General features: G+C 38.7%; 1 protein-coding gene across 1 annotated transcript in view; it reads left to right on the top strand.

Annotated features, from left to right (window-relative positions):
* KMO (kynurenine 3-monooxygenase) overlaps nucleotides 1-9,948 on the top strand; it is a 49,295-nt gene that overhangs the window by 12,891 nt on the left and 26,456 nt on the right. The window contains 4 exon segments of the mRNA XM_017532120.2: nucleotides 1,920-1,989; nucleotides 2,777-2,874; nucleotides 4,057-4,146; nucleotides 9,152-9,200. Coding sequence (XP_017387609.1) covers nucleotides 1,920-1,989; nucleotides 2,777-2,874; nucleotides 4,057-4,146; nucleotides 9,152-9,200 — 307 coding nt within the window.

The following is a 9,948-nucleotide window of genomic DNA, read 5'->3' as shown; positions in this document are numbered from 1 at the left end:
AAAAAAAAAAAAAAAAAAAAAAAAAAAAAAAAACAGAAAACCAGAAAATGTGAGAAGGTTAATGCTTCCAGAAGGTCTAGTTAACAGTATGGACTACTGTTGAAAATTCAAGCATGATAATTATATACAGAAGACTTTACCAAAAGCAAGTTGCTAGTGAGTTGAGGTAGTAAACTACCACAACCTATATAAAGCTACTGGGAGAGCACCACTAAAAGCTTTAAGAAGACAATAAACCAGAAAACATTCTTTGTGATCTCAGAATAGGCAAAGATCTCTTGAAGAAGACATTTGTGATTGCATTAAAAATAAAATGACAATTACTAATTGCATGAATAATAAAATTGAAGATTGATGAATATGGCCACATTAAAATAAACAGCTTCTCATCCTCAAAATAGGCTATACCATTTAAGAAACAAGGTACAAAATGGAATAAGGTATTTTTAATGTTTAAAAATGATGAAGACTCTATACTCAGACTCTGTGAATAAAAAAGAAAAAACAAAAGAGAAAAAAAGATAGACAACCCAATAGAAAATGAGCAAAAGACCTGAACAGACACTTGGAAAAAGAGGAGATCCAAATGGCCAATCAACATACGAAAAAGTGCTCACTGCACTCCAGCTTGGGTGACAGACTGAGACTTTGTCTCAAAAAAACAAAAAACAGTGTTCAACTTCTTTAGTAATTAAGCATATGCAAATTAAAACCATATTCCTCTTTGATTTACCAGTTCCTACCCTCTTACTCCACAATAATAAAAAGTTTGAGAACATCAAGTGCTGGCAAAGATGAATTCTCAGAAGCTGTTGGTGGGAAAACACATTAGTACAAAATTTTTAAACAGTTTGGCATCATAAAAGTGAAGGTACATAAAATTTTGACCAGATATTCCACTCCATGTGTAGAAATGGAATTTAAAAAAAACAGATATTCCACTCCATATGTAGAAATGGAATTTAAAAAAAACAATCAGAATTCCTGCACAAAAAGTGTTCTTTGAAGCATTGTTAACATATTCCCAGACGAGAAACAATTCAAATGTCCTTTGACAGTAGGATGGATAATCTGACCTTTCATTTAATGACAAATCATACAGTATTAAAAAATGGATGACCTGAAGTTTACATATAATCATATAAATGAACCCCTTAATGCTGTCTTAAAGAAGCAAGATGAAAAAACAAGCAAGCAAGCAAACAAACAAACAAAAAACACACAGAGAGAATGTGATTCTAACGACAGTGTTCAAAAATGGGTAAACGGCTGGGCACAGTGGCTCATGCCTATAGCTCTAGCACTTTGAGAGGCCAAGGTGAAACGGTCACTTGAGCCCAGGAGTTTGAGACCAGCCTGGGCAACATAATGAGACCCCCATCTCTACAAAAAACTTAAAACTTTTTAACGAGTAAAATTAAAGTATATTGCTTAGAAATATGTACACTTAAGTGATAAAACTATAAAAAAGCAAGAATAGGTTATCACAAAAGTCAGAATAATGTTTACCTCTATGTGTGAGGGGACTGTAATTGGGAAGGAGGTGAGGTGAGGGGAGTTTTGGGGGTATGACATTGTTCTACTTTTTGACCAGAGTAGTGGCTATAAGGGTTATAAGGTTATAAAGAATTGCTTTCTAATTATTTTGTAAGATATATACGTTTTATGTTCTTCCTGTTTGAAAATTATCTCACTATAAAAAAGTTAAAAAAAAAACAAAACTACTTCTAAAATTATATTACTTTATCCTGAATTAATTTTGCTATTTCTTCCACTGATACTTTTCAGCAGAAATTGATTAAATCAATGTGACAAATGAAGCTAGTAAAATGTAGCCACACACGTTTTATCTTGCTGCTAAAATTCCCTATATTTGTGGAATCAGATAAAGATTTAATTTTTTTTTTTTTAATTTCTAGGTTGGCTCATTACAAGCATGCTTTCTTGCAAAGAGGAATTTCCAGATTGATGTATATGAAGCTAGGGAAGGTACATCCATGGTGAAAATTGTGTGATGAAGGCTGGGCGTGGTGGCTCCCAGCATTTTGGGAGGCCAGGGCAGGTGGATTGCTTGAGGCCAGGAGTTTGAGACCAGCCTGGGCAATATGGCAAAACCCTGTCTCTATAAAAAATATAAAAATTAGCCTGGTGTGGTGAATGTGCTCCTCTAGTCCCAGCTACTGGGTAGGAAAATTGCTTGAACCCAGGAGGCAGAGGTTGCAGTAAGCTGAGATCATGCTACTGCACTCCAGCCTGGGTGAAAGAGTGAGACTCTATTAAAAAAAAAAAAAAAAGGAAGGAGAGAGAGAGAAAGAGAGAAAGGAAAGAAAGAAAAGAAAGAGAAACAGAGAGAGAGAAAGAAAGAGAGAGAGAGAAAGGAGGAAAGGAGGAAGGGATGGAGGGAGGGAGAGAAATAGAGAAAGAAAGAAGGAAAGAAAGAAAGGAAGAAAGAGAGAGGGGGAGGGAGGGAGAAGGAAGGAAGGAAGGAAGGAAGGAAGGAAGGAAGGAAGGATTGCAGGATGTGGTTCTAATTCTTTGACCTATTTTTCTTTAGATTTTCTGAACTTAGTCTATTTAATAAAACAATTTTTTTAAAAAACACCTATCTCAATTTAATTTAATATAAATGTACTGCTATTAGCATTTTCTTTAGAAGAGTTACGAAGGTCTTTAATTTGGTTCTGAATGAAAAATTGTTCAGGCGCAGTAATTTTGCTCATCCAGGACTAGGATATAAAGTTGTGTGTAACATGGAGTTCTGCTTCCAATGTCTCAGATATTCGAGTGGCTAACTTCACACGTGGAAGAAGCATTAACTTAGCCCTTTCTCACAGAGGACGACAAGCCTTGAAAGCCATTGGCCTGGAAGATCAGGTACCGAATGTATTTTTTTAATAGAAGATAATACCTGGTATTTTTCAACAATTGCTTGGATTTCACTTCATCCTGGCTTAAAAAGTACTATTTAATGCCAAGAATCTCTGCATGAAACTCATTCGACTAAAGCTTTTAAAATTCAAAACTTGTTGGCAAGAGGGCAAACATTGGATGCTAGAGGCACCCGAGGGGGGTCCTGCAACACATGATTGCTTCTAATATTGGGTTCTCAACAGGACAGTGCATCACTGCCTGTTTAAAGTGAGAGTCGAGGTGGCATCCAGGATAAGAGGAGCCAAATTCCTTTTTTTTTTCAATCACACAGACCCATAATCTCTTACCCACAATTCTGTACTCCAAAAAAAACCTCTGAAAATAGAAGGCTTCTCATCATCCATTGAGTAGCAAAATCTGACCTGACAGGAGATACTTCATAGTCTTTCAAAAATCTCATTTAGCATAAATATGTTTTGCTATAAATTTTGTGTTTGATTATGGGGTGGGTTTGGGAGATAGCCAGCATATATGTACTACACTACTTTCTAAAATTGAAAATTTCTGAATTCTGAAACCATCGAGCCCCATGGGTTTGGCTAAACAATGGTGGGCCTATAGCAGATTTTCATCATATGAGCTTAATGTTGTAGAACTTCTCACTGTCTACATGTAGCTTGGTAATATAAGCAAACATGTCAGATGTATTTTTCTTGATACTGTTTTCAGTGACAATGTGTCTTTGAGCTGTTAATACAAGTAAATGTGAGTGCTATTTGCATTCTTATTATTTTCTCCCAGATAGCAGCAGCCATGTGTAAGAAAACACTCTACACTGAATGGCAGGAGCCCTGGGTTTTACCCATAATATCCCTTTTTGTCATGATGACAAAATCACTTAACCTCTCTAAAACCAAATCACTTTCCTTGATCTGTGATATTTGATTTAGATCAGATAAATTTTAAGCCAGTTCTAAGATCTAAGATTTAAAAAACAAAAAACTGAAAGCTTCAGGATCACCATTTTCATTGAAGGAGTTTCTACCATGTTGGGCTTCTATCGTTCTCACAATTTAAAAAAATTTTTTGAACATATGTGAAATTACATTTAAAAATCAATTTCTATCTTTCTTGCATAATGCCATGTTACTGTCATTGAAGTCAACATTTCTGGTTTCATTTCAGATTGTATCCCAAGGTATTCCCATGAGAGCAAGAATGATTCACTCTCTTTCAGGAAAAAAGTCTGCAATTCCCTATGGGACAAAGACTCAGGTAGGTTTACCCTGGTGATCATTGCTTGTGCATTGATTATAACTAAGTCAACATCTGAAATTTGCCTCTTGCCTGATGGCCCCTCCCTCTCCAGCCCTATCTCTGACATTGCTTGGCTCAGTCTAGACCCGGGGAATAAATACTAGTTAGCAAGTTTATTCAGAGGAGATGCTCAAAAGAAGGCCCAGCCAAGAATAAACATTCAAAAAGAATTAGCTGTTACTGTTCTTAGTGTACAGTTTCTTGCCTTTGTGCCGCCCCACTACCAGGGACACGCTTTCCCTCTTTTCTCCTTTTCAATTAGATACAGATGACTGCCTTATTTGTCGTCAAGCACAACATGCAAGAACAATCTAGAGGGTTTCATGATGCTATTGCCCTTCCCTCACTCACCCTGTCGCTCAAAACTGGGCTTATAATAGAATGTAGAGAATGATCTAGAAATGCTTACAGTACTACATGATTTCTAAAACAACAGAGGCCAGATGAAGACGGAGAGTTTACCAAAGGCGCATCATTATCCTGCTTTGTGCTTTCCTTATCTTTCACATAGTAACACACAGAACAAGGAGAAATATGTATTTTATCTAATTATACCTTCTGATTCTGTTTCTTGAGACAGAATGAATGCATCAAACACCCATCCACAGGAGAAAAACTCTAACTTGCTTTATTTTTATCCAGCTATGCCTCCTTTCATTAAGTGCAGAGTCTGAGTGAGATTCATATCCAAGTCTCTGACCCTCAGCAGAGCTCCGATTGGAGGTAGACCTGTGCTTCTCAAGCTCACATGGAATCTTGTGAAAATGCAGTCTGACTCAGTAGGACTGGGGTGGAGGCAGAGGTTCTGTGTTTCTAACAAGCTCCCAGGTGCTGGTTCATGAATCACACTTTGGGTAGCAAGAGATAAAGCACATATGTTCATGGGAACACGATCTTCGTGGCTCTTGGGATGATCAGTGTGGCTGAAAGTAAAACATTCCATCCACTCAGGGCTGTGGGAGTCAGGGCAAGCTCAACACTTTCTATTTAATGACTTTTTAAAAATAATAACCTGCTTATTTTGGCCTTATAAAAACACAGGTACAGAGTCTTAATACATGAGCCTGGTAGGGGGAAGAAATACTAGAGTCACCTTCAGTGGGAAAAACATTTTCAGATAATTAACATGTCCTTTAAATTGGCCCCCAATTGAGCTAGGTGCTATAGGAAAGACAAAAGAATTGTCTCTCTTCAGCAGACAAGTAAGATTTGCATAGCCAAGTCAAATATAAGCTGTCCATATTAAGTGTGTCACTCCAGTAACCAATAATTGCCCCTCTTGCATGCCATGCCCTGAGCAAGTTGCTGAGCGTAAAAGAAGTGCTTGTAGCCCGGGAGGGATGGACAGTGATCAGATTCATGGGAAAAAACCTTGGGTGAGCGATGGCTCAGACAAGGAAATCTAAAGTGGCTCAGAGAGGGAGAAAAGTTTTAGTTTTCAGGGAAGACTTCCCAGAGAAAGTGAGATTAGAAACCAACATTTTGTTTAAATCTTAAATTGGCAGCAAAATAGTTGTCCCAATCAAATGGGGATGTATCTACGGAAGGAAATTGGATGAGATCCGATATCTAAGAAATGTACATTTTTAAGTGCCAAGTGTGTATTGGATGAGAAAACTTGTAAATACACTTTAGCATGACAGAATCTTACAGTGATTCATTGAATCCACCCACCATGGTTTACAGATGAGGAAACAGGCTGCATGACTTACATGAGGGTAATGCTGAGGAAGAGTAAGTCAGGTTTCATCACCGGAGCACGGCCCTTACACGTGGTACAGGAGCCCTGGGGGCTACTGCTTAGATGCATTTACTTCTTTGGCTAAGTTGAGAGTAAAATCAACTTAATCATCTCACTGTTCACTTGTGTTAACAAGGGATGTACTGAGGAAGGCCAAGTCATCACCGCCATCCCCGCTGCAGAGGCTGAACCAGTAACACGTATCCGTAGATAAGATACTCTTCAAATATCAGAAAAGCTAAATGAGGAGATAGATTTGGGCCTGACACCATCACCCTCACCACCACGTCTGTCTCTCTGTGTGTGTGTGTGTGTGTGTGTGTGTGTGTGTGTGTGTGTGAGAGAGAGAGAGAGAGAGAGAGAGAGAGAGAGGGTGCATACATTCCTCGAGATAGTGAGTGTTGGCGGAGTTCCCATTTTGTGGCCTTCAATGCATTACAAGGAGGAAATGGCCCCTACCACATAATTCCTGCTACTTCTCAATTCTTAAGAACTGAGTTAATGCTAAATTTACAGGTGCCCCTCATACTTCAGTTTTTCTTTATTGTTACTTTTATGTCTCAGTAAAATACAGGGGCCTGCTTGCTCTTTAAAAACGACATACAATTGCTTTAACTGGTCAGTTCCACAGCCTTGGAAGCACAAAGCCATTCCCATGACTCCAGGATTTCTCCATATCCCTGGGGAGCCTACCTTCTCTTGGCTTCCTTTGCCTCTTGGTACCCCACTCCTTCTCACCTGGTGTTGGTCACATACCCTGGTGGTCTGGATTTGAAATCTCCTCCTCAAATTCCGACAGACAATACTCACTCAAAAGATGCATGAGTCTGCTGAAGACCTACGGGTCATGAAGAGACCTCCTTGTGCACGGCATGGGCAATGACTTAGAAATGTCTAATCTGCAAATGTTGTCCTCCAAAATCCTTTCTGACTCCCTTCCCTGGCCTCCTCCTTCAGCTGTTTTTTCCTTCTGAACTTTCTCCGATGTGATGTCCAGACTCTTCTTGTCTTGCTGGGTCCTCCCATCTTCTCCCCAAACTGCCCTGGAAACTGTCAAAATATTCTCTAATACACAGAACAGGTCAGAGCTCCCCAATTCTTAATCCTAACCTCCTATGCTCAAAATAGAGAAATGGCTCCCCCTTACTAGAAAACATTCTCATTTGAAGGCATTGAGAATAGAGAAAATAAACATGTTTTTCTAACATATCTGAGGTAGTCAGTACTACGTATAACTAACGTCCTACAGATCTTCAAAGGATATATCTAATCTTTCTTAGGTCTTACTATTATCTTTTTTGTTAAGATAGAGGCCACTTTATAGCTCTTGACTTGTTTATTCTTATTTATTCTTCATCAGACCAATCTTTTAGAATAAATATTGAAGAAGTATTACTTGATGGGAATGACTCAAACCTTTGGTTGTGATATAATACAGTCCAAAGATATGGAGTAGACTAGAAAGGGACATTCTGGTGCTCCTGCAGGGCTGACATGTCTATTAGTTCCCTGATGAGTGAAGTGGAAAGAACATGTTTTCCCCATGTAAATTAATCTTCATAATTTGAGCCAAGCACGGTGGCTCATACCTGTAATCCCAGAACTTTGGGAGGCAGAGGCAGGTGGATTGCTTGAGCCCAGGAGTTGAAAACCAGCCTGGGCAACATGGCAAGACACTGTATCTATTAAAAAAATTAAAAATTAGTTGAGCAGTCCCAGCTACTTGGGAGACTAAGGTGGGAAGATCGCTTAAGCAGGGAGGTTGAGTTGGAGTAAGCCATGATCATGCCACTACACTCCAGCCTGGGCAACAGAGCAAAACCCTGTCTCAGAAATTTTTTTAAAAATAGAAATTAAAAAATCTTTATAATTTGAATGTTTCCTAACAGACTTTAAATAACAAGCTTGATTTCTGTTGAAATACAGTCTATTAACAACCTAGCTTTGAGGCAGAGAATGAAGATGTTTCAGTTCATTTTAAATTATACAAAGACAGGAAGCCCCTTTTCAGTCATTGCCATTGACCAAGTTATTCTGACACCAAGTACAGATTTGGCTGTTAATATATACTTCTACTTTTGGATGAAGTGAGAATTTATAAATTAGCATATATATATATTACATATAAATTAGTATATATGTGTTTATAAATTAGTATGTGTGTATGTGTATATATATATACATATATATATCACTTTGACATGTGTGTATATATATATACATATGTATATAAATATATATGTATCTATATACACACACATGTCAAATTGATTTTAGTTTACTTTTAAATCAGAAGGAAAAAAGTGGCAGGGCATGGTGGCTCACACCTGTAATCTGAGCACTTTGGGAGGTCAAGGCGGGCTGATATCCTGAGATCAGGAGTTTGAGACCAGCCTGGCCAACGTGGCGAAACCCTGTCTCTACTAAAAATACAAAATTAGTTGGGCGTGGTGGCAGATACCTGTAATCCCAGCTACTTGGGAGGCTGAGGCAGGAGAATCTCTTGAACCCAGGAGGTGGATGTTGCAGTGAGCCAAGATTGCACCACTGCACTCCAACCTGGGTAATGGAGCAAGACTCTGTCTCAAAAAAAAAAAAGGAAAATAAAGCATTGTAGGCCCTTAGGCACTATGATTCCCTTGCCTCAAGGAAAGGTCAGCTTTGCTGAAATGTCCTATGAAGTCAGAAACAACCAACCCATGTCTCATGCGAAGACTGGTCCTACTCCTACCAACCTTCATCCCTACCACAACCCACACCCACACCCACACCCACACACACACCCCGCTTTTACATTGAAATGAAGGCATTCAAAGTTGTCTCTTTGGGGAATGGCAATTTGATTTTAGTGATATTGTCATCACTGAAGTTTTTCTAAGAGCTAAATTTGGAGACCTAAGCTGAAAATATTTGATTATAAAACAAAACTTTCTTGATGAAAATTATATTTTAGCTGCAACAGAAGAATTTGACTTTTAAAGTATTAAACTTTGAAAAAGTCTAAGTGTAAACTTGGATACTGTATTATATGTATTTGGTTAAAGTGTTTTTTTAAAAAAATAAAAAATAAAAAAACCAAAGGTCACTTAACTAAATGATTACAAAACTAAGCTTGCAACCCTCTGCTAAATAATAAATACGTTTTATTGCTGAGTGAATAACTTAAAATTATATTTGTCCATTCACCAGAAACAAACTGTATCTACTCTACTTTTCTTGCAGTATATTCTTTCTATAAGCAGAGAAAATCTAAACAAGGATCTACTGACTGGTAAGTCTAAAGCTTTGATTCACCAGTTGTCATTTTGAGTAAAGCACATGACACTAATCTTAACGGATTTGTTTGCGGCTCCTTTTTATGGGTTATGAAGAGCAAGACTGTACATTACAGAGTCCTTCTTGAAGCTAGGTATGACAGCTCATGCCTGTAATCTCAGCAATCTGGGAGGCTGAAGCCAGGATCTCTTGAGCCCAGGAGTTTGAGACCAGCCTGGGCAACATGGAGAGACCCCATCTCTACAAAAAATAAAAAATTAGCTGGGTGTGGAAGCGTGTGCCTATAATCCCAGCTACTCAAGAGCCTGAGGTGGGAGGATCACTCGAGCCAGGGAGGTCAAGGCTGCAGTGAGACGTGAGCAATGTGATTGTGCCACTGCACTCCAACCTGGGCAACAGAGCAAGACCCTGTCTCAAAAAAAAGAAATAAATAAACAAAGTCCTTCTTGAAAATACCAATTGCCTAAAGTTTTTAGAGACAAGTCCTTGCTGTCGCTCGGGCTGGAGTACAGTGCTGTGATCACAGCTCACTGCAACCTCGAACTCCTGTGCTCAACTGTCTTCCCACCTTGGCCACTCGAGTAGCTGGAACTATAGACACATGCTACCACATATGATTAATTTAAAAAAAATTTTTAAAGGCAGAGTCTTGCTATATTGTTCAGGTTGGTCTTGAACTCCTGGCTCAAGTGATTGTCCCACCTCAGATTCCAGAGTAGCTGGAATCACAGGTGCTAACACCC

The sequence above is a fragment of the Cebus imitator genome, unplaced genomic scaffold, assembly GCF_001604975.1.
Source record: "Cebus imitator isolate Cc_AM_T3 unplaced genomic scaffold, Cebus_imitator-1.0 Scaffold75, whole genome shotgun sequence".
Classification (NCBI taxonomy): domain Eukaryota; kingdom Metazoa; phylum Chordata; class Mammalia; order Primates; family Cebidae; genus Cebus; species Cebus imitator.
Note: the sequence above shows the minus strand (reverse complement) of the source record. Positions and strands in the feature narration are given on the sequence as shown.